General features: G+C 53.5%; 1 protein-coding gene across 2 annotated transcripts; it reads right to left on the bottom strand.

Annotated features, from left to right (window-relative positions):
* Nucleotides 1-283: 283 nt before the first annotated feature.
* On the bottom strand, nt 284-27,109 carry CAMKK1 (calcium/calmodulin dependent protein kinase kinase 1). 2 transcript variants are annotated; one of them, XM_082705817.1, is made up of 17 exons: nt 26,928-27,096; nt 25,015-25,092; nt 20,038-20,435; nt 19,026-19,073; nt 18,552-18,605; nt 17,876-17,927; nt 17,483-17,616; nt 16,781-16,817; nt 15,995-16,016; nt 14,795-14,883; nt 11,338-11,537; nt 9,352-9,405; nt 8,528-8,601; nt 6,427-6,514; nt 6,069-6,197; nt 3,868-3,971; nt 284-1,666 (listed from the first exon to the last, which is right to left on the bottom strand). In XM_082705817.1, the coding sequence occupies exons 3-17, from the start codon at nt 20,395-20,397 to the stop codon at nt 1,594-1,596; spliced, it is 1,518 nt and encodes a 505-aa protein (XP_082561943.1). In that variant the 5' UTR covers nt 20,398-20,435; nt 25,015-25,092; nt 26,928-27,096; the 3' UTR covers nt 284-1,593. The 2 variants fall into 2 exon arrangements, with proteins under 2 accessions (XP_082561943.1, XP_082561944.1); XM_082705818.1 differs by lacking the exon at nt 25,015-25,092 and having other exon boundaries at nt 26,928-27,109.
* Between the last annotated feature and the right edge of the window lie 578 nt (nt 27,110-27,687).

Below are 27,687 nucleotides of genomic sequence, written 5' to 3'. Positions count from 1 at the left end.
AGAGGAGCCAGGGAGAAATGTGGGCCCACTGACAATGAGCCACATTCAGCTCAGAGCCTTAAAGACACATAGGAACTATATTACAGATGCATGTGCCAGTGCAAGACATGCAGGTGTGCTGTGTGCAGCAGATGGGCACGCACATGCTTGTGCGTGCAGGTGCAACATATACCCACAGGCACGAAGATGAGCAGGACACAGATGCTCCTCCAGCCCAGCCTCGCTTTCTTCTTCAGCACCAGCCTTCCTGCCCTAGGAGCCCCACACAGGCAACTGAAATCCCTTGTTGTTTGGCCCATACTTTCAGGAGAGGTACTGGAGGCCTGTTTTCTTTTCTTTTGGGGGTCAATCACTTGAGGATTTGGTCAGTAAATGCCAAGCCAGCCAGACACAGATCCCAGGGTGAAGATCAAGTCCGCCCCAGCATGGCCAGGTCCACACACGTGTTCTGGCACACCAGCTCTGTGCGGGCCGAATGTCAACTGTCTTGGGGGTGAGGCAGTGGCAGGAGGCCCAAGTTTCTGTGGCCACTGGCCAACGGGCACGCCCCACCAGGTCCCCCTTCCAGTGCTGCCTCCAATCTGGGCAGTTTGTCCTTCACTGTAGCAACAGGAGGGCAGCTTCCAAGGCCAGATGCGCAGGCCAGTGCAGGATTGGTGGTCGGATTCCAGTTACTTCAGCATCTGCAAGGCCACAGCCCTGTGAGTCCAGGGCCCTTGGTTGGGCCTGCCCCTGGTGTCTCTTCTGCAGGGGACCATGCAGGGAGGGAGTAAAGTGGGCAGGGAAGGTGGGTGCTCCTGACTCAGGCCTCTGCCCAGAGCGCTCATTTATCCCATTCTCCAGATGCGCTGAGTGTGAAACCATCAAGGAAGCTCAGTCCACCCCACCTGGCTGCCAAGTAACGATGAGCATGCTGGGGACCACCCAAAGCTGCGTGAGAGCTTTATAGTCATTCCCAAGCAGGCCTTTACATACCACCCTTCCGCCACAATGTTAAAAGTAAAAGTTGAAGACAGCAAAAGAGGAATCTGAATTCTCTAATGCTGGCCCCTGCCTCCTCGATGCCCAGGAAAACCCCCTGGGGCTCAGAGCCTCCCTATCAGCATTCTCAGTCGACAAGAGCTCTCGCAGGACCCTCCTGAGGTGGGTACAGTACAGCCCTCCAGGTTCATGAGGCAACTGAGCCAGGCCTGCCTGACTTCCAAGGGGACGTCTCTGCCATGGTCATAAACCAGGCCTCCACCTGCTAGCTGGGTTTCCTATCTCCTGCTTTGCCAGATAGCCAGGTGGGGTTTCTAAGGCACCATGGGTACCTCTTTTTCCTACAGGATGGGTCCCCCCAGGGAGAGCCAGGACAAGGAGAAAGGCCTCATGGGAGCCCTGCCCCCCCACCAACCCCAGATGACAAACATTGCAATCCTGTCCCTGGACTTGTGCGCTGAGGTCATGCAGCATGACAGAAGGAGGGGGGCCGGAAGAGGGGCCACAGTCCTCAGCCCCCTGCCCGCGGGGGCGGCTGTCAGCATGAGGGCAGTGGGCCTTTGGAGGCGTGGGATGAGCGTGCTGCCGGTGGCCCTGGGCGCATGCAGGGGCTCAGGATGCAGCCTCATCTTCTTGGACGCCGGGGAGCTCCAGGCTCTTGCCCCCTTCACCACACCTGTCTTTCCTGTTCAGGGGACACCGGGGCAGAGGGACCTCAGGGGTCAGCACATGCACTCAGGAAGACACACACACTCACTCTCTCTCTCTCTCTCTCTCACACACACACACACAGCCATTCCTTTCCACAACTTTTCAACCACTGCCCCCCGAACCCTGCCGCCACCATTTCCCCAAGTTCCCCTCAGTCTTGCCCCTTGAGTTGTGGCCCCTGGCCGGTCTCCCTAACCTGGTCTCAGCCCACAAGTCTCTGTGGTTCCCTGTTGCCTGGAGATGAAGTCTAGACTTCCCAGCCTGGCTTCCAGAGCTGCTCACAAGCTGACCCAGCTGACTCCCCTGCATCCTTGAGTACCAGCTAGGTCAGGCCTTCCATGGTAGCCTAGCTCAGCCACCATCATCCTGGGTAGAGAGGCTTTGGTTTTGTATTTTCTTTGCCTTGTTCATAGGGCAGAGTCTATCTATCAGTCTTGGAATTTCATCCCGTATTTAATGCATTCCTGTATTTTATTATTCCCCACAGATTTTTCTCTTTAAAATGACCAATTAATAGATTTGGATACTAAGAAATCAGTGCAAAAAACAAAATCAGTACCATTTAACTCTACTGTAGAGCTTCACCAATTATCCCAAAGCATAAAGCAGAGTCCATCTAGGACAAATGTTGGGACTTTGATGAGGTAAAGCCTGCTTTTCAAAATTAAACTTGGGTCACAGAATTATAGAATTTTATAGTTGAAAAGGGTTAAGCCCAATTCTATCACAGTCCAGGTGAGTAAACTGGCCTTTCTCCCCATTAACATGTCCATGAAAGGACAGTGATTAATGATTGCTTTGTTCAGTGGTGTTCTTGGGACCCGTTCTGTGCCAGATACCTGTATCTTTAGTTCATGACTTCCCCATGCCACCACTAGGGGGCGCCGAGTCATTGGCAATGAGCTGGAGTAACCAGCCATCCAGGTTTGTTCATCCTCAGGGTCCTACCTAATGCCTTCTGTAATGCCTTAGTAACACCTCCCTCTTTCATTCTCAAAATTGGCTCTGTTTGGGTGCTCCATACGTGATCCCCTACACTAAGCCCAATTCCATCATCGAGGCCTGCAGACCTAGAGGAGCCTGGGGAACTCCTTCTCCTCACTCTGGCCACCTCACTGAAGAGATAGAACTAAAAAGAAGCTCATACTGTCAAGGTGTCAAGGCCTCTCCAAAGACCCAACCCTCAAATTCCACTGGCCAGGAAGTTTGTCAAATGGAGGGCAAGCCGTTGGTACGTAGACATCACCGTGGGCAAGCAACCTCTGGCTGGAGCAAACACCAGCTTGTCCACTGAATGGGACCTGATGCTCTGAAGAGCCCACTTACCAAAGGGTAGCCTCACACGAAACCAATGTCTGGGCCCCTGCACCGAATGTAATGTGGAGAGGCTCAAATACTGGTCGTCTGGCCCCCCGTCTCTAGGGACCACGCCTTTCCCACAAAGCGGGTGGGAGGGGCAGAAGGTGTGGAAAGGTACACAGTGTCTCCCCTCTGCAGTACCCTTCACAGGCTGGAGGAAGGCAACCAGTGTCCCAGGACCACCTTCTGGTCCAGGACCCCCCCTCCCCCACCACGATTTTCTCTCTACGGGTCAGTGCACAAACTCCAGCAGGCCTTGTTGGCACCCCAAACTCACTTTTATTTTAATGGAAGAAGGTAGAAAAGCGGAGGACAAGGCTCACAGAGGTTTGGGGAACTACTTTTTCTGCCTCTCCTAGGAGGCGGTGAATGCACATGCCTGGTTCACAGTAGGGAGCCTTTGGCAAATGGGAATTCTCTTCCCTGGCCCTGTTAGCCAGCCAGCCTATCTTCCTTACTCGCTAGATGAGCATTTCCAAAGTGCTGCCTGAGAGGCCTCAGCAATGGCTGGAGGGATCATGGGCTACTCAGGAAAGCTAACACTCCCCCAGGCCAGGAAGAGTCAGCAGATGTGCCTCTCTTTTCACAGACAGGCAACCTTCTACAAGAAGCAGACACAAGCTCTGCAAACCTCTACTAGGCTGCCATGCACTGAGAACAGAGGTGCCAACAGGGCCCTCCTCAGAGGTCTGGCTGAGTCCCCAGGCTCCAGGCTCAGCCTGCACAGTCCAGTGACAGTGAAAGTCGCAGGGATACACCCCAGCCCCCATGCCACCCCAGGGAGCACCTTGTAGGCCTCAGCCCACTGGTACTTACGACAGTAAGTTTCCTGGAGCAGACATAGATCGCTCTTCCCTCCGAGCTTGGTGCTCAAATGGGTTCCCAAAGGAACGCTTTCTCAGCATGGACTTAACCAGGATCTGGGGAGGACACATCAGAGTGAGGAAGAGAGGACGCCAGGCTCCCAGACACACTGGCAGCCTCCTCTGTGACTCCCTATGGGGAAGACTCCTGGGTGGGCCCTGCTGAGGCTCCCTTTCAGTCAGCAGAGGAAAGAAGAGTATTCCGAGCAGAGAAAATGGCAAGAACACAGGGGTGACAGTTAAGGGTGAATTCTGAGAATGGTGAGGAGCTCAGCACAGCTGGTGCGTGGGGATGCCCAGAGGCCAGAAGCAGATTGTGGAGGGTCTGGAATGCCAAGCTGAAAGCAGGGGCTTTATCCTGAGGACACGCGGGGTGCGATCAGGAAATGCCTTAGAGCTGAGGTGGGAAGGATGGAACGGAGGAGAGCTGTGGCAGGCAGAGCAGCAAGAAAGCTGCACAGTGGCCTGGGGGAGATGCCTGGATGGGGAGATGCTGTACCCTGGTTCGCTGACTTCGCCCCTCCTCCCACAGCACAGACAGTCCTAGGCCCCTGACTATACACACACATGCCTAGTGTAGGGCTGCATTCAGCTTTTCTTCTACTCATTCATTTATTCGTTCACTGAATGCGACCAACAGCTATTTATCGAGTGCTGGTCATTTGCTCGACACTACTCTAGGCACAGGTACCACACTGAGGCAAAAATTCTTGCCTTCATGGAGCCTGTGTTCTAGTTCGGGGGACAGGCAGTAAATAAGACAAATCAGTAAAACATACGCTACTTAGTGGTAAGAGCTAAGGAGAGAAAAAGAAAACAAGGTAGCAGGATATAGTATGACAAAGAGGAGGTGGGAATTTTAGATAAGGGGCCAGGGAAGGCTCACGTCTCACTGAGGTGACTTTGGAGTAAAGGTCTGAAGGGAGTGAGGAAGTGAGCCCTGCAGATATCTGGGCAGGAGCATCTGCCAGAAAGGAAGGTTCTGGAACAGCAGCTTATGTGGTTAGAGCTGAGCAAATGGAGGGAGGAAGGGAGAGGTAAGGCAGTGGGAAGATGGGAGTGGGAGGCGTGCAGTCTGTGTGGCATCTTCTAGGGTGGTTAAGGCTGGGGCTCTTCCTCTGAGTGACATGGTAGCCTAAGGGAGCAGGGTCTCAGCTGAAATGGGACATGATTAGTCACTAAGACCACCTTGCCTACTGAATTGGGTAGCAACCGTAGTGGGGGTAAAGGTGCAAGCAGGGGACAACTTGGGAGGGTATTCCAGTGGTTAAGGAGAGAGACAGTGGTGGCTAAGCCAAGGAGGTAGCAGTAAAGACCCTATGGGAGCTGGCTGGTTCCAGGGACCTCATAGAGTCCTGGAGCTCTACAGATCATAGAAATGAGCAGGACTTTGGCCACTGGCTTTAGCTGGGCCTGGACCCAGTGGGGAGGGCCAAAGTGCACAGGCTTGATGTCACCTACAGCACCTACCAGCTCTCCTTTTGCCTTGTAATTACCCCAACTTGCTGTGATACTTCGGTGCAGGGCAGATCACGGTTCTCAGTGTCCCCCCCCCCCCCAAATCCCAAGTGGCCACTACAGGCTACATGAATAACTTCCAGTAGTTAATATGGAACCTGTCCAAAGGAAGATGAAAACAACTAAACTGTGAGAGGCAAGTGCAGGGAGCACATGGATGGGATCCAAGAGCACAGGGCCACATCTCCAATCCAAAAGCTTCCTAGGCCTTCTTACCATTATGTTCTTGGCACCTAACAGAATGCTTGGGAGCAGGGAGGGAAGGAAGTAGGGGTTAGAGGAGGGGGGAGAAGGGATGGAGAGAGGGAGAGAGGGAGAGAGGGAGAGAGGGAGAGAGGGAGGAAATGCTTCTTCCAGGCATGATGAATGTTGACACTCAGTGAGGGCAGTATATTTCTTTAAATCATTCACTCTTCTCACCAGGCCTCCTGGTCTCCCTGCCATGAGGCTAAATAACATGACCTCTTTCCCCACTGCGCTCCAGCAGGGTCTCAGTACAGATCAGCTTCGGGACTGGCTGACCAGATGGCCCTCTGTCCCCCAACAGGGCCCAGCACACAGCAAGTCTCAGGCAATGGCAGTGCCCACCTAAGGCCCTCCCAAGACAAGGGAGCCTTCTGCCCCTCAGCCCCTTACCACCGTGGTCCAGCTGGGGATGAGCTTGACTGAGTTCTTCACCTCCTCCTCCGTCACCTCCACCACACTGCAATGCTCTTCCTCTGAGGGAAGGGGCTCCTCCCCACTCTTGGTCACCCAGGGGTGCAACTGTGGAGTTGGGAGGGCAGGGAGAGGTCAGATAGACAGACACCCGGTCAGCAAAGGACCATGGGCATTCAACCAGCAATTGCTTTGAGGGGACCCAAAGCCCACAAACCCCAAATCCAAACCTAATATTTGATTTATATATCTTGGTGTAGGGCTTTCTAGAGGGAGAAACTGAGGCCTGTTTGTTGTGTCCAAGACCAGCTCAGCCCAAGACCTCTGGCTCCCCAACCTTGATGTCTGGCACCCCAATCCTTGTTTCAGGGTTCTTGTCCAGCATCTTCAGGATTAGGTCCTTGAGCTCCTCACTGACCTTTGGCCTAAAAGGGGGGAAGGAAGAAGATGAGGGAGAGGTAGTTAGTGAGGGTTCTTTCCTACTCACCTCTCCATCCCCACCTGCTCTGGGATTCCCTCAACAGAACATGCCGGGGCAGAGACACACCCAACCCCCATTTCTTCAAGAGCAAGAGGGATACCCCAAGGTACCAAGGCAGAACGGGAGAGTTTCCCAACAAGTAGATGGATATCCTTCTTTCCTGAACAGGAAATAAAGCCATCTCCCTCAGGAGTCAGGGGCCACAAACACAAACGCAATTCCAGGGGTACCAGGGGTAACTGAACAACCCCTGGGTGGCAGAAATGGTGAGGATAATGTGAGAAGAGGCATTTAATGGGACACTAGGAGCCTTTGCCCCACTCGTCATCTTTTTTTTTTTTTTTTTTTTCCCACTCGCCATCTTGTCCTCTCCTCTGACTGGGCGGTAGCTAAGATTCTCATTTGACAGAGGAGGAAGCTGAGGCCCAGAGAGGTTAGTGGGTTGACACAATGCTCACCAGAGGAGTGAGGGCAGGGATGAGAGACTCAGGGGAAGGGGGAGCAGGACTCTCAGCTCCACATTAACCTGGACTATTTCTGCCCAAACTCCAGGCTTCTTTGCTACCAAGATTTTTGGGAAGCCCATCTGTCCAAGCCTGCAGAGAAGGAACTCACTCACTCTTGGGACTGTTGACCTTGGATCCCTCCGCTGTCCTAGACATGTAATCCCTTTTACAACTCCTGGGCTGGGAAGAAAGAGACCTCTGGCATGGGGTACAGCAGCAGGGAAGGCACAAAGACAGGCAATTACAGGGAAGGGCTGGAATCTAGTTGGCTAGAGGGGGCAGAGGTCCTTGAATGCCAGGGTTAGGAAAGGGCCTCTTCACGTGGGATCTATGAGGCCTTGGAAAAACTTTAAGCAGGAGACATGGTGAGATAAGTGGAGCCTTGCCACTGCCTGAGACTTGCTCTGTGCTTTATCAGGGTCAACCTGACCTGATTGTGGTGGCTGGACAGGAAGGAGGCTGGCAGCAGGGAGACCACAGAAAAGGTAGCTAGACAAGGCCAAGGACAGAACCAGTTAGGGGCACAGGTACCAATGGAGTCAAGAGATATATGAGGTAGATTCAATAGGGCTTGGGGACCGGATTGAGAGTGGGCACAAGGGAGCAGGAGTCATTGAGGACAATACCCAGGTTGGTTTCCGACCTGTCCAGGGGACTTTGATCAGAAGGCAGAAGGGCCCTTTAAAGTAAGGAGCTGTAATAGCCCGTATCATAATCAGAAGAAGCACAGAGGGGCACCTGGGTGGCTCAGTGGGTTAAGCCTCTGCCTTTGGCTCAGGTCATGATCTCAGGGTCCTGGGATTGAGCCCTGCATCAGGCTCTCTGCTCAGAAAAGGAGCCTGCTTCCCCCTCCCCCTCTGCCTGCCTCTCTGCCTCCTTGTGATCTCTGTCTGTCAAATAAATAAATATTAAAAAAAAAAAAAAAAAAAAAAAAAGCACAGATGAGCAGGGAGACTGCTCCAAATAGTCCCTCTGGGCTCAGAGACCTTAGTCACTAAGGGATAGGGAGGAGGGAGTGGTTTCAAACCCCAGATCCTACTGATAAGTCTCCTCTAGAAGTCTCCTTTTCCATCTACAAAATGGGGAAGCACGCTGCTATCTTGAAGCCTTCCTACCCCATGTGAGGAAAGTAGAGGTTCCCCGTGGTTCCAGCGTGTACATAAGATTGACACCATTAAACCCACGGAAGCCTCTAGAGAAGGAACAGTGTAAATGTGTGACTTGGGGTCATTCCTGCCCAACTCCTGGTCTCAGAGTTCCATTTACAATGGAATCCAATCAGAAGTCCTTGAAACCTTGCTCTACCGTCCCACCAGGGGCCCCTCCCAGGAAACAGCACCCCCACCTCCAGATCTGCAGGCTTGGGGGGGCCTTCAAAGGGCAAAGGCTCTGCTACAACTCAGACACGACTTCCTGGGGGTGGGCAGGAGCCCCCTTCATGGGCAACTCACTCCTCAGGAAACACCACGGCCTCATTCTTGATCTTCCTGTGCAGGGCCAGGATGTAATCATCGATGAATGGGCACTGTTGGGTGGAGAAGCAGACAAAGGATGCAGGCCCAGGGCCTCAACTTGCCCTCGGGGACTGACCCCATCTCTTGGTGCTGCCAGAAGTGGGGGGGGGGCAGCTCTGGGCTCCTGAACAGATGGGAGAAACCTTGTCTAACTTGTTTAGGGCCTGGCACACAGCAGGTACTCAAGAGACACTGACTGAACAAATGAATCACTGAAGAATCTATGAGGCTGGGCACTGGCTTAACAGGCACCTGCAGAAGGGCCTCCATTCCCAGGGCTTGGAGTCTGCGAACATGTTCACTGAGATGCCCTCCCACCTCTCAGCGCAGTCACTAGAGTGGGAGCACCTGTGGACAGGGACTTCCGCCAAGTCAGTGTTGAGCATTCCCCAGGCCCAGCCTGCCCCAGAGCAAAAGTCAAGGACAATTTGTGGAATGAATGAATGAAAGAATGGATGGCATCAAGGGCCAGAAGGGCAGGGCGTGCTCTAGCGGAGAGGTGGCAACGCCACCATCTCCCATTGGGCTGTCTGCTGTCCCCGGACTCCTTCAAATGACTCTCCTCCCAAGGGTCAGGTGGAAACAGAAAAAAGACTTTTCCTTTAGTCTTCTCTGGGCCAGGTGGGCCCTTTCAGAAGTCACTTGGCTTTAGGACACAAAGGAAGGGCCTGTAGCCGTCATTCATCCTGGTTCAGTTTTGCCCAGCCCACGGTGCCAAGGGTCTGGGCCTGCCCAGCTCCGCCAGCCCACCTGGCACTCACCTTGCCAAAGACAAAGCAGTATAACGTCACCCCGGTGGCCCACACATCCAAGGCCTATGAAGAAACAGCTCATATCAGTCCCTCAAAAAGAACCAACGCCCCTCGCTCACCTAGCTCCCATGCGCTATGGGAGAAGGCATACTGGGAAGCTCCTTCCTCAGTCATGGAGTCGCTCAAATACTCCCACTCACTTGTTCTCTGCCTGACCCTGTGGTGAGCACTAGGGACACAGGCATGAGCAGAACAGGGCCCCGACCTCTCAGGGATTCCAAGCTCCCTTGTAACAGACCCAAACTGGATACATTTCTAACTCAGCAGGTGCAAAACTACCTTTACCTTCGGGGTCACATCTGTAGTACCCATGGCGCACCCCAGAAACCATGGTATGTACTAAACTTAGACTCACTAAACCAGATCCTCATCCCTTTTCCTGATAATCTACGGGAGAAGTCACCATCTACCTTGTTCTAACACCAGAAACGGACCCTGTCCGTACTAAGGCCCCGGCCTTCAGTCACCTCCACAGCTGCTCACAGCTCCTCAAATCCTGGGTTCTAATGTGTACTCTCTCTACATTTTCCCCTTCTGGAATCCTATCTCCTCTCCTGGTTTCCACGTTCTCTCATGCGAATGTGAGTGGATGTGAATGATTCTCAAACATCTGTCTACATATTCCTGCCACAGATGCTTCACCTGAATCCAACCAGGGAACCAGGGAGCACCAGGCAAATGCAAACTGACATCATTCTATAAAGTAACAGGACTGTTCTCTTAAAAAAGGTCAAGTTCAGACTAGACAATGAAAGGTTGAGGAAATCTTCCAGATTAAAGGACCCCAAAGAGATGTGACAACTGAATGCTATAACTAACCCTGGATCAGATCTTGGGCCAAAAAGGTGGGGAGGCATTGAAGGACAGGATCCATACCACTGATGAAATGTGAATAAGGTCGTTTAGATAATAGTCATGTAGCAATGATAAATTTCCTAATTTTGATAATAGTACTGAGATTATGTAAGAGAATGTCCTTGTTCTTAGAAAGTATCTGCTAAAATATTTAGTGATAAAGGAGGATAATGTCTCCAATGTAACTTCTCAAATGGTTCAGAAAAATGTAATATTAATTACATAAATATAGGGAGAGATGGTGAAAAGGTAAATGGGACAAAATGTCAATAATTGGTGAATCTCGGTAAAAAGATACATGGCAGGGTTTTTTTTGTTATTATTCTTGCAATTTTTTGTAAACTTGGAATTTTATCAAAATTAGAAGTTCTTAAAAAAAAAACTCTATCTACATCCCTGACCTCTTTTTTGAGCTCCTCCACACCCCACACGTGTCCAAATGCCTCTGGACCACAGCCTCCTTGGCAGGTGAGAACAGGCACATGCCCAGGGGAACACATTACACTGAAATCCCCTGCTCAGGAAGCCGTGCCCACTGCCTCTGTCAGTTAGGAGGAACCACAAGGCCCCAAGCCTTCTAAACTCTGCTCAAGCCCCATCACGCCCCCTCCCTTTCCACAGTGCCCTCATACATTTTCTGGACTCCACCTCATGCTCAAATCCTCCCCGTTCATCAAGGCCTAGTTCGAACCCTGCCATCTCCAAAGAGTCTGAGGGGAACATCTAACTTCTTCCCAAACATGAGCTCTCCTGCTCTGTTCCACCATGTCCAGAAGGACGGAGAGCTGGGCTGTCGGCTCTGTCTGTTCCACAGCCCGACCTGTACTCAGCATAGAGCAGCTGGCAGAAAATATCTGCAGGGGAGACCTGGGGCCATTTTGCTGGAAAATGAGAGGTGGCCAATGTTGGGGAGTTTTTCAAGACTCCAGGAAGAGGCAAACAGGAAGGAGAGGACCATGTTCAGTGTTCACTCCTGAGACATTAAGGACCCTGACACCCTCAGGCTAGAAACAAGGCCCCACTGCAAGCTATCCCACCCCTCCACCTGAATCCCAACTCAGCCTAGGTCCTAGAAGCCACCTTCCCACTGAAGCTCTGGCCAGAATCAGAAATGGCTTCAGGGGCCATGAACGCTGGAGTCCCGGCTGTGCTGGACAGCTGAGCGTCGTTCCCCTCAAACTGGTTGCTAACGCCAAAGTCAGCAATTTTCACATGCCCGTCATCTCCCAGGAGCAGGTTGGACGGCTTGATATCCCGGTGGACGATCTTCTGGCAGTGCACTGCAGAGAGAGGCAGCTTGAGTGCTAGCATGGGGGACCAATGCCTGGAGCTCCCCACCCCCCTCCACCACCTGCCCTCACCTGGCCAGGGAAGCCCATCTCAAACTCTAGTGAGAAGGAGGAGGGCCATCTCAGCCCATGCACACATTCCTCTCAGGACCTCAAAAGGGACTTTAGGCCCCTCTGCTCCACTATGCTGTGGAGACACCAAGGCCAGCCCAGGCTGTTAGAAGCAAAGCCAGGACTGGACTCTTAGTACTCTTTGGACTCCAAATGGAGTGCTCTCTGTGGCAATCAAGACACCTGTTGCTGAGGGGGCCTTCAGAGGAAATCGGGAAGGGAGGCTCTCCATTGGCCATCTCTGGCCTTCCCTCATGCTTTCCCTCATGCAGTCCCAAAGCCTATCAAAACATATCTCCAGTTTCTTCCCCCACCCAGCCTGGTCAGAGATTTCTTCCTTCTTGGACGTAGGGTGGAATAGTAAGGTATCCTACAGAAGTACTGCTGCAGGCTTAGGGACTCTGGACTCAGAGAGAGGGCATTCCAGGCCTTGGGACTGCTGGGATGAACATGGCTGGGGTAAGGAGCAGCCTACTCCAGGAGGCTGAGAGTTCACCTTGCTTCCTGGCTCTGGGACTGCCAGGAAAAATGGGTGTCTCGGGCTGAGATGGCCAGAGATGTCCCAGCTGAGAGCAGGCACTGACTCTACCCCAGTCACCCAATGGGCTCCCCACTCAGCAAATACCTTCCCCTGGACCAACAGATCCCAAGATGCTGGGATGGGAGGATGGAAAGGGCAAGAAGAAAGAGGAGAGGAGAGTGGAGGAGAGGAAGGCTAGGGGCAAAGGGAGTGTCACACACAGTAACAACCAAACCATTGGTCCTATAGTGACTGCCTCCTATGTGCCTGATGCACAGGAGAGATTTAACTCACACCCATTGGAGTGCAGAGGCTCAAGGGGCTGTGTATTTGACCATGGAAAGTGGTCTCAAATTCTCATCTCAAATCCTGACCTTTCCCCTGAACTTTGAATTCATTATCCATGTGGCTATCCAGCAGACCTCTCAATGTAGATCTCAATATTTCCCAATAACACATCTAATTCAGAACTTGATTTTTCTGTCAGCAACGTACCCAACCACCACCACCACCACCAAACAAACCTAACAGAAGACCCCTGCTCCTCCTCTAGTCTTTCCTATTCAGTTAATGGCCATTGTCGGTTGCGCAGGCCAAAAACCTCAGGATCATTCCCAACTTCTCTCTCTCTCTCTCTCAGACCTCATATCCTAGTCATCAGTAAGTCCCATGGGTTCAGCTTCTCTAAGATATATTCTAGATCTGACTGCTTCTCAGACCTGCATTGCTGCACTTGCCCCATCTTCAAAAATCAGACCTGGGGCTCCCGGATCACAGAGCTTTCCCCAAGTCTTCCCTTCTGAGGACCAGAATCACACCAACAGAAGTAAACCTTCAGTGCCCGGTGCCTCCATTCATCTGCCTGTCCAGCCCCTGGTTCTGACCAATGGGCTCCCGGAAGCCCTTCACTATGATTAACTGGGTCTTGATAAGGCTTTACTCAAAAGCCAGATGGGATTAGCTTGTTTTTGGGTGGGTGGGGGTGGGGACAGAGGATGGGAGTTTACAAGGCCTTCGCTGTAGGGAAAGGCCCAGGATAGGAAGGGGTGGAAGCCAACCTTGTACAGGGTTGTGGCTGCCACTTGTCACCCTCAGGGTGAAATGCCTCCTTCCCCTAAGTCTAAGACCCCTGACAGGGACCTTCTGCAAAGCCCTCCTTTCTGCGTGCCTCAGTTTCTCCATAAGTACAAAGAGAGTATTAATTAAAGGGCACTGGAGTGACTCAAATGAGATAAAGATAACCCTGGTTCCTGTCACCTCAGCTAGGTCCTCACTCTGTTCACCCAGGGAGAAAATATGCTCCCGATAAACCAAGCTAAGATTTTAGAAAGCTGGGAACCACTTCTATTCCCCAAACCAGGCCAGAAACATAGGTGTCTGAGGGCCCTCCTGTCCCCACGACCAGTATGTCATCCAGGGCTGTTCCCGCTCACCTCCTTCATATCCACCCCCCCGCCCCCACTGACACTGTCCTAATCCAGGCCTCACCATCTGTCACTTGGGCTGTAGAAAAAGCCTCCTTCCTAACCAGCTGACCACTTCTTGCCCTTTATTTAGCCACCACACAGCAGCCAGAAAGAGCTTTCTAAGATGCAAATCCTATCATGCCCCGCCCTTCTCAAAGCCCTCACGGGTTTACAATGCTGACAGGATAAAATCAGGAAAAGTCCTCTGTGGAGGTATGGCCAGCCCTCATGGTGTGGCCTGAAATGTTTTACCCTCCTCAGCCCCACGCTTCAGCCAGATTTTACTTCTTCCCATTCTCAAACAGGATATGCCCACTCCTCACTGTGCCTCCGCTATATAGTTCTTTCTGCCTGGCATACTTCCTCCCGCCCATCCCTCAAGGCTGGGAAACCTCCTCTCAGTACTCTCGACAGCCCTGGGCCTCCCTAACCTTAGCAGGCCCTGCACTAGATCTGCCTGCTTAGTTTCTTGTTCCTCTCACAAGGCTGCGGGGGCCCTCCCTGAGCTCACATCTGTGTCTCTGTCATCTCCTTGCCTCTACCTGTCACTTAGCAGGTACTCATATATGAATGAAGTAAGTGAAATAAATGAATGAGTGAATAAGTGAATCCAGAGATAGAAGCTACCGTACCATCCTCCCTCCTGAGCTCTCATCACCTTAGGGTCCTCACTGTCAACACACCCTTCCTCACCCAAAAGACCCATGACAGGACAAGACAGCTGGACATAAATCTCTTTCTTCCTGTATCTCTTGAGGCCCTGTGGACAGGTTAAGCCTTGCCTAAGAACTCAGCAGAAGAGATAAAGACTGAGAACTCCCAAGGTACAGCCCGACTCAATGCTGACTAGCCACCACGAAGTAACTGGCAGGCATCCAGGGAAGGCATTCAGGGAAGGCATCCAGGGAAAGCAGCCACCACTCCCGCCCCTCCCCTTTCCACCTGAACTCGGCCCCGCCCGCAGACCCACCCCGCCCACAGTCCCGCCACGCCCCCAGCCCTGCCACGCCCCCAAATGAAACTGATTGGTAGATCAGCGCTGACAGACAAGAACTACAAAGAGCTAGCTCAGTCTGGGCTCCACCCTTTCTGGTATCTCCCTCCCGTCCCCTGTTCCAGGCCGCAAGCAGCACCCCCCAACCCGGACTTACAGTACTCAAGGCCTAGGATGATGTCCCGCAGGTAGAGACGAGCTTGCTCCTCCGGGAGGGGCTTGTCACTGGGTACCTCCATAACAGGCCTACAGGAAGGGAGGGAGAGAAGCAGTGAATCAGAATGAGTAAAAGCAGGCAGCTCGTGAAGGCGGACAGGGGCTGGGTCATGTACGCCCCTCGGACTTCTAGGGAGCCCTCTATGCTCGAATTGCTCCCCAGAAATCAAGACATTAGCTAATTCTCCCATAGAATGAAACTGTTAAAACGCAGACCCAAATATCCCTTTACAATCACTATAATTTCAAATTAGCTTTATCTTAATTTGATTGGCTTAGTATTCCTTCTTCGTGTTTTTTCAAACTTTAGGTCTAACCAAATAGAGGGCCAAGAAATCAATCAGTTGTTGGCTAATGCTTTGTTTTTCTAATGAAGTAGAATTTATCAGAGTGTATCACATGTAATAAAGATCTGTAAAACGTTGGTTTCAGTTATAGATATGGAAGGCAATGTCAAACATACTAAGTTGAATAAAGGTCAAAAATGTTTGAAAGCCTCTGAATCTTAGAAGGATGCTACTGTTAGCCACCCCACTCCCCGAAGACAGAAAAATCACAAGACATACGCAGCCTATATTCAAGGTCTGGACAGTTAGGGTCTCTGGTCCACCCAGGTCTATGCCCACTACCCCATGTCTGCTGCTTTGCAAATACCCTGGGAAGGCCAAATAGGGCAGACATGAATTAGAACTGTGTAACCTTGAGCAAACCACTTACCCACTCTGAACCTCAGCTTCCCCTCCGGGGAGCAAATGGAGTCCCACCCACTCAACTCATAAACTTCAAAAGCTGAAAGAACTATTTGTGATTTGAATCCACATAAGGGCCCCATCTCTACATATTTGCTTGAGAATCACTCCTTTCTTCTCCCTCTCTTCCCTCATAATCTTTCCAGGTCTTTAAGACCTGGCTCAAAACCTCTTTCAGAGGACTGTCTGAATGTTCTAGCCTCACGGACCCCCACCAGACTTCCAAGAATTGCCCTCTTGTTCTCTTGTTTTCCCCAAGACCAGAGCTCCCCAAGGGCAGGGCCTTGGCCTCTGCTTTCTCCTACAGTAGCCAACCCTGGCACTAGGGACACAGGGAGTGAAAAGAAGGCCTGGATTAGACTTGGCCTGCCTGACTGGGAAGGGGAACTCACCCCTTTCTCAGGAGGTCAAACACTGAAAGAAAAGAAAAGAAAAAGTAAGTAAGGTGCAGCCAGGCTAGCAAAGCAGGTGATGCCAAGGTCCCTCCCTATTCTGGAAGGTAGGAGAGGGTCAGGCATCCAAGCATACCTTTGGGAGGGATGGGTCAAGGGCTCCAGGGTATCAGAGGAAGTAAATGGGTAAGAGTAGTTTTCCTATGGATCTGCCTCATCTGATTCAGCATGGGTTCCTTTTCTGGGAAGAAGGTGGGTGACAGAGGCTTGGAAAAGGGGCAGGAATTTTCCTAAATGTCATAGCAGATAGGCAGGTAGGACAGGGAGGGAAGACTAAAGCCTCAGCCTTAATTGCTAAGCCAGTGTTCTTTCTGCTCTGTATCAGGGCCTCTAAACCCAGCCATAAAATTAACATTAACAACCATCTTATATATCATGACTCATTTACCCCTCGTATCAGCCCTATGAGGTAGATTCATTGTCCCCATTTTACATGTGAGGAAACTGAGGCAGAGAACTATCAGATAGGATCTGGGAACCCACATCACACAGCCTGCTTCCTGCCTCTACCTGATCCACTGTCTGTCTGATTAGTGGAGAGGGGGCCTAGGAATATTTGTTCAATTTAGTTAACTGGATATTCCAAGCTTGCGTTGGCAGGGATGGGCAAAGGAATCCAGGGCTTGAGAACATGTTCACGCAGCCCATCTGAAGGTCATGTGTGTTCCTGGGGAGCCCTCGGACTGACTCCGCTAAGCTGCTTTGGGAACAAGCTGGGTCACTTACCCAAATAGAGATTGTCCTCAGCTGGGTCATCCAAAACCTGGTCAGAGGAAACAGACATGGAGATAGGGGTGGGGGAGGCACGGCGTGGGAGTCCCAGACTTCCTTGTACTCACCAGCCCCAGGACCCCTGGTTTGCTCTGTAGTGACCCCAGACAATGGATTGGAACTGTGCAGGCACCAGATAGATGAGGCCTAAAAAATCACTGACCCGCGGGGCACCTAGGTGGCTCAGTGGGTTAAAGCCTCTGCCTTCAGCTCAGGTCATGATCCCAGGGTCCTGGCATTGAGCCCCACATCGGGCTCTCTGCTCGGCAGGGAGCCTGCTTCCCCCTCTCTCTCTGCCTGCCTCTCTGCCTACTTGTGATCTCTGTCTGTCAAATAAATACATAAAATCTTAAAAAAAAAAAAAAATCACTGACCCTCAATCCTGGCCCGCCAAGCGACCCTCAGCTCTTTTCCCCTCCTGCTATGATGAGGGGCTCACTTCTTGCTTCCAGGTAGCCCTTTACTCACTGAGACCTTGAGAACATCCCAAACCAGCCTAAACTGACCCCTGAAACCTCCCTATAGACCCCACCCCAAGTCTAACTCCGTCTTTGGAGGCCTTAGCCACATCTACTGTGAGAACCGTAGGTCTTTGTTGAGTGTTCCTAAGCACAAGACTTGGGCACAAGTTCCCACCCACTCACCACTGCTTCTTACCTCAATCAGCTTGACTACATTCACATGGTCCAGCTTCTTGAGTATGGCAATCTCCTGGTACACTCGCTCCAGGGGCAGCAGCTGCTTGGCTGGTCCTCCTTGGGTGGCTTGGGACCCTCTTGGGGGAGGGCGACCTGTGACCAGGAAGATGAGTCAAGCTCCTGTTGCAGGAGGCTGGGCCTCACCATGGCCCTGCATCCAGCCTCAGGCAAGAACCTTGTAAGACCATGGTCTTGTCCCTAACCCACCAAGCACATTCCCACCACCAGGCCTTTGCTCATGCTGTCCCCACTTCTACCCTCGTCCTAAAAAAAACTAGCTAGGGACCAAAGTCCCTTCTTCCTTTGCCCTCAGGCAAGGAGTTCCCAAGCACAGGACCCAGCAGATACATACGTGGAAAGCCATACTGCTTCAGTAACTTCTTTTTGGAAAGCACTTTCATTGCCTGAGGAGGGAGGGGCAGAAATGTCACTTGAGTGCAGCCACCAGAAGCTAGAACAGGTTGGTTATATGTGGATAGAGGTCTGGAAAGGAACACTTGTGATGGCCACCAGAACTGAAGGTATGGCCTCGGTGTGTGGGTGAGCTGGGTTAGAAGTGACCATATCTGAGGGGCGCCTGGGTGGCTCAGTGGGTTAAGCCGCTGCCTTCGGCTCAGGTCATGATCTCAGGGTCCTGGGATCGAGTCCCGCATTGGGCTCTCTGCTCAGCAGGGAGCCTGCTTCCTCCTCTCTCTCTCTGTCTGTCTCTCTGCCTATTTGTGATCTCTCTCTCTCTGTCAAATAAAAAAAAAAAAAAAAAAATCTTAAGAAGTGACCATATCTGAGTCTAAGCCTCAGCCCTATTTCCCCAATAAGCCTTTCTGGAGCTCTCCCCTCAGAGGGGTCCAGCCTCTGCTGGGATATTCTCAAGGTCAAGAAGCTTACTCTTTTTACTAAGCATATCCTTAGGGACAGAAACTCACTCCCTCTAGAGGTAGCCTTGTTCTCTGTCTTCCCAGCACAGCCACTGCCCATTTCCCAGGCTTCTGGGGCCTGGCCACACACCTCCCTCCCGTTCCCAGACTTACATAGTGCCTGTCTTCACTTTCGTTGTAGGCCAGCCTCACCACACCGTAGGCACCCTGGAAATAGGCACCGGTCAGCCCCACCTGCACAGGGCAATGCCCACCCCACCCTGAACAGTTCCAGCCGTCCCCCCCAACAGCCCGTCTCCACCCCCACCACCAGCTGGCCCCCAGCAGGCATACATTTCTGGCAGACAGGGAGAGGACTCCTGTGCCCTGTCACTGCCTCTGTCTGGCTCAACACAGCTCTATGCTCCCTCAGTCCCTCTTTGTTTTCTATCAGAAATGAAGGAATCGGGACTGGTGAATCATTCCCCACCCCTCCATGGGTATTTCCTAGAGGACAAACTTTCTTCGCTTCTAAGCTGGGGCCCTTCTGGCTCTGCCTCACATTCCCAGATGAGAAGGAACCGTCCAGCAGAGGGTCCCGACAGGCTGCCTCAAGAGAAAAGTCCCCTCGGCCCGTCCCAGTCCTACCTTGCCAATCTCACTCTGCAGCTTGTATTGGTTCAGCTGTACACAGTCCTGGGAGTGGGGGAGGGAAGGGATAAAGAGGGGAGCATCAGGTAAAACTCGACCCACAGGCAGTACTGATCCCACCCCAGGAGCCTGTTCAGGGCCCAATCCTGGCTCTGGGCCCTTCACTCTCACACCCCACATTTCATAACCTTTCAAGTTTGGATGGGGAGAAATGTGGCAGTGTCCATGCCACCAAAAGTGACAAGAGGCCTTGGACAGTGTCTGCAAACATGAATGGTGAGCCACGGCTGTATTTGACTCCCTAGGAAGTGGTGAAGGAAAAATGCACTGACTCCCGCCTGAACGTGGGCGTCTGGGAGACCTACATCTGTGAGAAACACATGAGCAAGTATTTCTAGAACCAGCTATATGCAAGGTCTTGGCTGAATGGACAAGAAAGCTGAGGAGAACCTTAGGGACAGGAGACCAGAGCCCTGGCTCAGGCATGAAAAAAGCCCAGCCTCTGCAATCGGAAGATTGCTTGCTTAGGACTAGGATTCACTTTTCAGATCTAAGTGGCAAGGACAGAGCCCTTGGGACAGAGGAACAGAAGGAAGACCAGAGGCTGGAAGCATGCTGGCAGCTTCCGAGTCAGAGCAGATTCTAAGGAGCAGGATTAGAAGCAGGGGCTAAAGCTCTGTTAGACTTATGGGGGGGAGGGCAGACATACTATCTATCTTCAAATCTCTAAGAGGACTTCTTGGGGGACCAGGGAGGGGCCTATTTATGAGGCCTGGCCTGAGGGCAGGAACGGTGGGACTTCCAGGAGGCAGTGACTGGCTCCCGAGATTGGCTCAGACAGAGCTTCCCTGGTAGGAAGAGCCATATTATTGAGACAGCAAGCTCCTCAACTCTGAGAGTATGCAGAAGCAAAAGCTGGGCAGCTGTGTGGCAGGGGCTGGGACAGAAAAGCACCTTCACTGAGGACTACAGAAAAGCTCAGGAGGACCCCCTAGCTCGCCCCACCAACCTCTGCATCTGAGATGGCCACATGGTGGGATTCAATGGTGGGCCTCCGCCAGGACCGTGGGGAGATGTGGCTGGACGGCCCTGTGGCATAAGGAGCAGCCTGGGCCTCCAGGCAGCTTCCTGCTGGCCGCTCTTGCAGGGAGAACTTCCTGGCTGAAAGGCTGGGCCGGGCTAGGGAGGGTCTCGAAGAACCACTGGGGATCACGGAGGCAGCTCTGGTCCTTGGAGGAGGGTCCACACCATTTCTGGCAGGCTCTGGGCTACCTCCGGCCTCTTCCAAGTGGGTCACATCAATGGCTGCCACTCGCTCCACCAACTCTGCCCGGGGATCCTGGCAGCAGACTGCTGGGCCCCCCTCCATTGCCACAGTTTCAGGGGGTCCTCAGCCTTATTGGGAACCTGAGAAAAGAGGACAGAGAAGGCTTCAATCCTGGCAATGGAGTATGGAGGTCAGATTTCCAGGCCCTTCTCCTATTGCAGCCACAATCTTTAGGTCCTACCTTCATGACTTTGCCCTACCTGTTTCCTCTGCCTGAGTTGCCAGCATCCAAAGTCAAGTCTGTCCCTACTAACTAAAGGAATTCTAGAAACTCATCTGGCTCTGCTGCAGAGCAGGCCTTAGACCTGAGTCTCTCCACCTATAAAACAGGTATGGTCACATTTGCCTTGCCGGCTTCACAGGGAAGCAGCAAGAAGCTGATATTCTGGAGTCAGGACGGACAGACGTGGGCAGACTCCTGGAGGCCCAGCAGCACTGGGAGAAACAGAGTCCAGGGTCAGCTCAGGCCCCATCCGGGAGACAGCCCAGTGACTCACCAGCCCCACCCTTGACTGCAGAGCATTCCAATGCTGCTGCCTGGAAGCTGAGCTGGGCGCTGGTCATGCAGAGGTCTCCTGGATACCTCAAGCCAGTCACTTACTCCTCCAGGAAGGCCTCTTCAGGACCACAGAGCAAGTTTGCCTTCTCCCGTTACTCCCTTTCCTGCCTCAGCAGAGACTGTAGCTTAGGACAGTGTTCATTAGGGGAGGGGCTGATGCTTTGGCGGGTGTTAGGACAAACCACTAAACTAAAAGGTCATCCCTTATTTTTCACGTTTTTTTCCCTTCCCATTTATTTGTGTGCTGTTCAGGCTGAAATGCTCCCCATGGCCAGGCCTTACACCCCCCTGGACCCTACTGCCTTCTGAGTTCCAAACCAGGCCCCAGGCTAAGGACTGAGCCCAGCTTGAATCCCAAACCATCATCCACCTCCAGCCCAGCCTTCACCTTCCACCACAACCCTGGGCTGAACCCTGACTCCAGGCTGAATCCTGGGATCAGACTGGGACTCCACCTTTGCTGGAGGCTGAGCACTGGCCCCACCTCAGCCCGATGTCCTTCCTCCTTCCTGGGCCAGACTCAGCATCTTCTAAGGAAAAGGAAGTGAGTGGACTCCTGACTCTGTGCCCTTCCTGTCTGGTGCTAACTTCCTCTGTACTCACACAGTGACTTTAAGAACATAGCCCTTGTTCCCCCATCACCTTGCTTTGACAGATGTCAAGGAGGTAGGGCCACTAGAACCCACTGGCCACACAGGATCCTGGACTGGTTCTAATCCTGCCTGCCAACCTACTGTGGGGTTGCTGAGGCAGGCTCCTTCCTGACTCTGAGCCTCAGTCTCTCCATCTGTACCATGGATGCAGCTTCCCTAGGGCCACAAGGCTTAGAGAGGGATAGTGGGCAAGGTCATCATCCAGAACCCTTGTGCTTGGCAAACACAGTGTTAAATGAGGGAAAACCTAGAGGTAGTAGAGCTGATATTGATATGCAGAAAGGACGGGGGAAGGGAATTCAGACTGGCAATAGGAGAAGACATGAAGGTTGGACCTATATGGAATGACCGGGCAGTTGGTGAGCTTAGAGCATCAGGGATGCCTCCTTGGAGGAAGTGAGAGAATGAGTAGGACTGGAACATCAGGGAGACCTCCCTGGAGGAGGTGAAGGAGGCAGGTAGGGCTAGAACATCAGGAAGGCCTCTCTGAAGGAGAGGAGGAGTGTGAGTAGGGCGGAAGCATCAAGGAGTCCTTCATAAGAGATGGGGGCGGGGCAGGGACAGTGAATGTAGCTGCTGTATCAGGGAGGCTTTAGAAATCAGACCACTTGCGAAAGGAGAGGCCAAGGCTGAAGGGAGCCTTCCAAGCCTGGCTGGCCCATCCCACTGTCCCCTGTAGATGGACCACTCTGCTGCCCCTCACTCTCACCGCCTATAGCCCCCTTCTATGGCCCTGGCCCATACAATTTGCATATGATTTCCCTGAGGCTATTATCTCAGGGAGAAGCCATCCTCCTCTAATTCGCTTCCTTCCCTTTTCTCAGATGGGGAAGCGGGGCCCAGCAAGGGCCAGGGATGGGCCCAGGCTCATACAACAAGTCAAGGCAGAAGTCCTTCTCCTCCAACCTGGGGTCCTGTTCCCTGGTTAAGGGCCCAGGCTCTGAAGCCAGGCTACAGGCTCCATCTCTTCCGGGTGTGGGCCCACGAGCAGGTGACTTCAACCTTGTGCCTCAGTTTTCCTCATCTATGGAATGGGGCTAATAGGAGTTTCACCTCACTGGGTAGTCATTGGGCGTAAAGGTGTGAACACTACCCCAGTCTGCCACTGGGGAAGCTCCGTAAAAGTGACTTGTTGTGCTGCTGTTGTTGCAATTGCCTAGGACACGCTGTGGCCCAGATGGATGTGCGGGCGGCATAAGGAGGCTATGAAGGCTGACGTCAGGCCCTCCACCCTCCCTTCTGCCTGGATCAAATTCAGGTGACTAAGCATGTCTGCGAGGGAGGCAGCGGGGAGGCCCCAAGTTCCAGCCTCATGTCCAGGCGAGAGGGCCTAACACCTGAGGCTATGCATCTGAGGGCCTATGTCCACACATAAGAGAATGTGTGCAAGCAGGGATGTGGGCTGGGGTCATGGTGTGTGTCTATGTGGGGGCAGGGGGGAAAAGAGTCCACACAGAGAAACTCATCTGCATGGAGACAGAACTCTAGTGGTGTGGCCAACACAGACGTGTGAATGTGTTAATGTGCACTGGGGTGCCTTTAGGTCTTCGTGTACATGTGCTCCAGGATGGGGGGTGGGGTCTGCGTGGGGACCACGGAAGCCTGATCTCAGAACGTCAAGTCTGAACTCCCACTGGACACCTGTCCACCAGGATGGGCTGTGTGTCCTGGGCAGGTGCTACCCCTCTCTGAGGGATCACCCAGGGGTGCTCTCAAGGTCCTCCCCAAGCTGAGGCCTCAATAGACACTTTGTTGAAACTGACTGGGTAGGCAACTAGGGACTACATGAGCAAACAGAAGGACAGACAGAGAGGCTAGGACCCAGGCTCAGGGCCCAGCATGGACTCTATGGGCCTGGAGAGCCTCCTAGGGACCAGCCTAGTCTTGTAGCCAAGATGACCAGACTCAGGCCCTCTCTCACTGGGAAAAGCTATCCTAATCCTGTCCTCCCAGACTTGGGCCGTGTTGCCTTGGAAAAGTCACTGGGACTCTTGGATCCTCAGTTTTCTCCCATGTGAATCAAATAGGAGGCTGCCATCCTGCCAACTCCCAGAGCTACAGAGGGAAGTAGGTGAGATCGAGGACAGAAAAACAGTTTGTGCCTGAGTGATGTAGGGCTAGGGTGTATCTATATCTAGAAGCCACCAAGAGAGAGCCTTGATGTACCATGTACAACCCCGTATCTGCCCCCTGATTCCAGGATGGCCTGGCATGCTAACCCCCTCAGGCTAAACCCCTTTCCCCAAGGTGTTTGACTACTTCCAACATACAGACCCTGGCTCCAGATGCCTCCTTGTCCTGGCCTCCGGATATGCCCCCATCCACCTGGGTCACTCACAGGAGGCCCAGAGCAGGAAAGATACCAAATGTTCAAGGAGCCCCTCCTGGAATGACTTCAGGTACCACTCAGACCTCATTCTGAGTTCTGGAAGGTTGCTGTGACTCCCAGGGCCAAGCTGAGCAGCTACCATGCAGGGGGAGAGGACATGGCCTGGCCATCCAAAAACTGGCCAGAAGGAAAAGCTGCAAGGAGGCAGTCTAGCCATCCAGGCCAGACACAGAAGGTGGCCCTGACATCGCCAGGCTGCCTGACCAGAGCCGTGTTTATGCTCCTGACAAGTGTCTGGACAGCCCTGGCAACGGGTACCCTCTGCAGCGCCTGCCTTTGCCCAGGATGACTCAGTTCTCCTTGAGGGAGGCCCAGGCATCTAGTGCCAAGTCATGCTTGAGGATGCCTACTGCGAGGACGCCCCCTCTCGTCATCCCTGGAAAGGCCCCAAGCACTGCAGTGGGCTCTGTGCCCAATCTGGCATGGCAACCCTCAGTGCATCTTCAGAACATCTTGGCTGATGAGCTCCAGACATTGCCTCCTTTTTCTGCCCCTCCTCATCTTCCACACCAGGTCTGCACTTCCAGCCCGATTCCTTCTAGCCAGCTGCCTCCTCCCCACCACGTCCCCAGGCAGCTCAGACCCACAGGGTTCTCATTCAACTTAGCATTTCACCCAAGTCTGCCCTTCCTCCTCTGCCTGTTGCAGAGCTAGGTACTGTCCTCCTCCCAATTCTTCAGAAACCCAGGAGCCCATCTTCTTCCTTTGGCCCATCCTTGCTCCCCTAGCCCCACACTTACTCTCTACTCTGGCCGCATCACACCACTCGCAGCTTCCCAAACTGCATACTCTGTTCTGCTGCCAGGCCTCTGTAAAAGCTGTGCCTTCTGCCAGGGACACACCTCCTTCTGTTTTGCTGCTGGAGGATAGCTCAGGTATCTCTTCCTCTGGGAGCCCTCCTTGATCTCCCCACTGCTGGGGAATCCTAACGAAGTCAGGCTTTAGACCTCTACTTTTCTTTCCCACTGCTTCTGCCACCCAGCACCCCCACCTCCAGCCTCATACCCCGACCCCACCCCACCCCACGACCCCACCCCACCCCACGTCCTCCTCTGTACCAGTTGCCAGAGGGAATATTTCGAACATGCAAATGTGGTCACAATTCTCCCACACCTGGCCTTCCAGGAACTTGGAATCTGGAGGACAAAAGAAGAGGAGACCTAGCCCCAGCCTGGGGGGGCTCACTGGGTAGGGAGATGCAAATCCAGAGTCACTCATTCATGCAACAAACAGTCCATAAGCACCTCCCGTGTTAGGTGCTAGGAAATAAAACAGTGACAAAGTCCCTACTTCCACGCAGTTTAATCTCTAGTAGGGGCAAGAAGTGACAAACAAGAAAGGCAGTAATTAATTTGTGGAGTGGTATGTGCTATGGAGAAAAATACAGGCATGTATTTTTATGGAGTCATGTAAGGGGAATCAAGAGTGAGGGGCTGGGAGTACTATTTACAGTGTGGTCAGAAAGGCCTTTCTATAGAATGTGAGTAGAATCTGAAGGAAGTGAGGAGGCAAGCAGTGTGCACATATGGGAAGGGCATTTCAGAGGAACCAGCATCTGCAAAGGCTGTGAGGAGGGTTAGTGCTCACACTGTCTGAGGAAGAGCAAGAGGCTAATTGTTGCTGGAGTGGGGCTCTGCATGTGAGAGGCACCCAGGCAAGCAGTTACACCAGGATGAGAAGGCCCAGCCATTCGCTCTGCCTGGCCCAAGTGATGGCTTCCTGGAGGGGGTATGTAAGTTCTTTCATGACCACTGAGTAAGGATTTCAGAGGAGGAGAGGATGGAAGCTCTCACTGTGCAGGACAGAGAGCCATTTTCAAGCTGGGACTCAGGGCCTGGCCTGAGATTAGGAGGCCTCAAAAGCCAGAGGATGGTTCTGAGCAGGGCAATGATCAGTTGGATGAGGTTTAAAAATGATTCCCCTGCCTGCTGTGGGGACTGAGGGTGAGAGACCAAGGAGGAGGCAAGGATCCCAGAGTCTGTGAGCCTAGGACACGGTCTGACATACACTGGGTGTTCAGTCTGTACCTGCTGAATGAAGGAGTGAGGGTTGTGTGGGCACCAGTGCATCCTCAAGGACACAAGCTGTGTGAACCCCGAGGCCCTGGCCCACTTGGCAGATACACAGCCTCATATGCACGCACAAAGGCACTGTCCTGTGTCTGGGACATAACCTTTTCTACACCTCTGCACCCTCGAGACACACACGCACCCCTCCCAGAGACGCACGCCAACGTTGCACGCAGACGTCCATGTGATCGGCCCTCACACGCCACTCCATCCAGTCATGCACTCTCCTCACACACATAGGCACACTCCTTTGTCCACGTGACACGCACACCCACCTCCAAACACCACACACAGGTCCCCGCGCACGTGTGCACCCGTTGAGCCACCAATTCTGTGCCTAATAGGCCCCTGAAGCCGCTGTGTCCGCTTCTTCCAACCCCTCCGCCCAGGCCCCATCCAGAGGAACGACTGCGCAGCTAAAGCCACACGACACATCTGTCCCATTCATCCACCGACCCCCCCACCCCATCTCCAGTTTTTGCAGGAAGACTCAGCGGAGAGCCGTGTAGGAGGAGCACTCTGCGCTGATCCACACGTGGGTGCACAGGTCTGGGCCCACTCTGCAGAGACACGGCCTCCCACCCACGGCTGGGGAGGGCGTGGGAAGTGCGCCGGGTATGAACGCAGTCCCGAAGACTAGAGCTGGGGAAGCGACGCAGATGGCTGAGCGCCGGTACAGATGCGGTCCCGGCAGCAGGCGCAGACAGAAGCGGGCTCCGGCAAGCACCTCGTAGATCCGGCCCCCCAAAAAGGGGGAGGATCCCCGCACCAATGCGGTCCCAGAGGCCCTCGTTAGACGCGGCCTCGTAGACCATCCCTCTTCCCTACAGGCTCCGAGCAGACGTTCAGGCGTTCCTCCGCTCCCGCTCCCCGCCCCAGGTCTCCTCCCCACCGACCCCTACCTCGGCGCCTGGCGACAGTCTCCGCGGCCGGGCGAGCGGTCAGGCTCGCTCCCGAGGTTCGCGCCCCGCCCCACCCGCCTCTCTCGGGTTGGGATCTCCGAGCTCAGACCGCTGGCGCCGCGGCTCCTGGGAGCTCTCCCTCCCTCGCCCGCCGCCGCGCCCCGCCCTCGTTCTTCGGTGGTGCTGCGCGGCCCGCGACGCCGCCCAATCAGTGCCTAGCACTCCCGCCGGCTCCTGGAGGGGAGGGGCCGCGGCGGGCTGTGGCTCAGGAGGGGCCCCTCCGGCTGTGGCGGGTCTGGACTTTGTCACGCCCCCGACGCCCCAATTAGAAAGCTACCTGAGCTCCCCCCAAATGCCTCCAACCCTCGGCCTGGGCCTTTTAGCCTGAGCTGGAGAGTGCTTACTCTCCAAAACCCTTTGTCTCCTTCCATCTGGGCCTGGCTGGGGCAAGGGCGCAACGTGGGTGAGGGTTTGGGGGGTGGGGGTGGAGATACGCGGTGCCTGCGAGGAGGGTGGGGGAGTGAGATCCTCGGCTAGGATGAGGCCGAGGCTGAGCGCCAGGGAGAAAGGCCAGGAATGGTAGACTCGGGAGTTTAGCCTTTTGCTGAGGGGGGCGAGGGCGGGGGGCGGGGTAGGGGAAAGAGGAAGGGGTTTATCACAGAGTGCTGGGGTCATAGTAGGATTCATGTTTGGGGAAGAGCTCTATGAAACAGGGAGCAGGAATGGCCTGCTGGGACAGAGGTCAGAACATCTTGACCTT

This window comes from Mustela nivalis, assembly GCF_964662115.1.
Source record: "Mustela nivalis genome assembly, chromosome: 17".
Lineage (NCBI taxonomy): Eukaryota > Metazoa > Chordata > Mammalia > Carnivora > Mustelidae > Mustela > Mustela nivalis.
The sequence above is the reverse complement of the archived record's forward strand: the minus strand, read 5'-3'. Positions and strand labels throughout refer to the sequence as shown.

Coding starts and splice junctions, on each gene's coding strand:
- CAMKK1 (XM_082705818.1), bottom strand. CDS start 20,397: ATGGAGGGGGGCCCAGCAGTCTGCTGCCAGGATCCCCGGGCAGAGTTG. Junction 17,928..18,551: donor AAAGTGAAGACAGGCACTAT/GTAAGTCTGGGA, acceptor CTCCCTCCTCAG/GCAATGAAAGTGCTTTCCAA. Junction 8,602..9,351: donor ACTGCTTTGTCTTTGGCAAG/GTGAGTGCCAGG, acceptor TCCACCCAACAG/TGCCCATTCATCGATGATTA.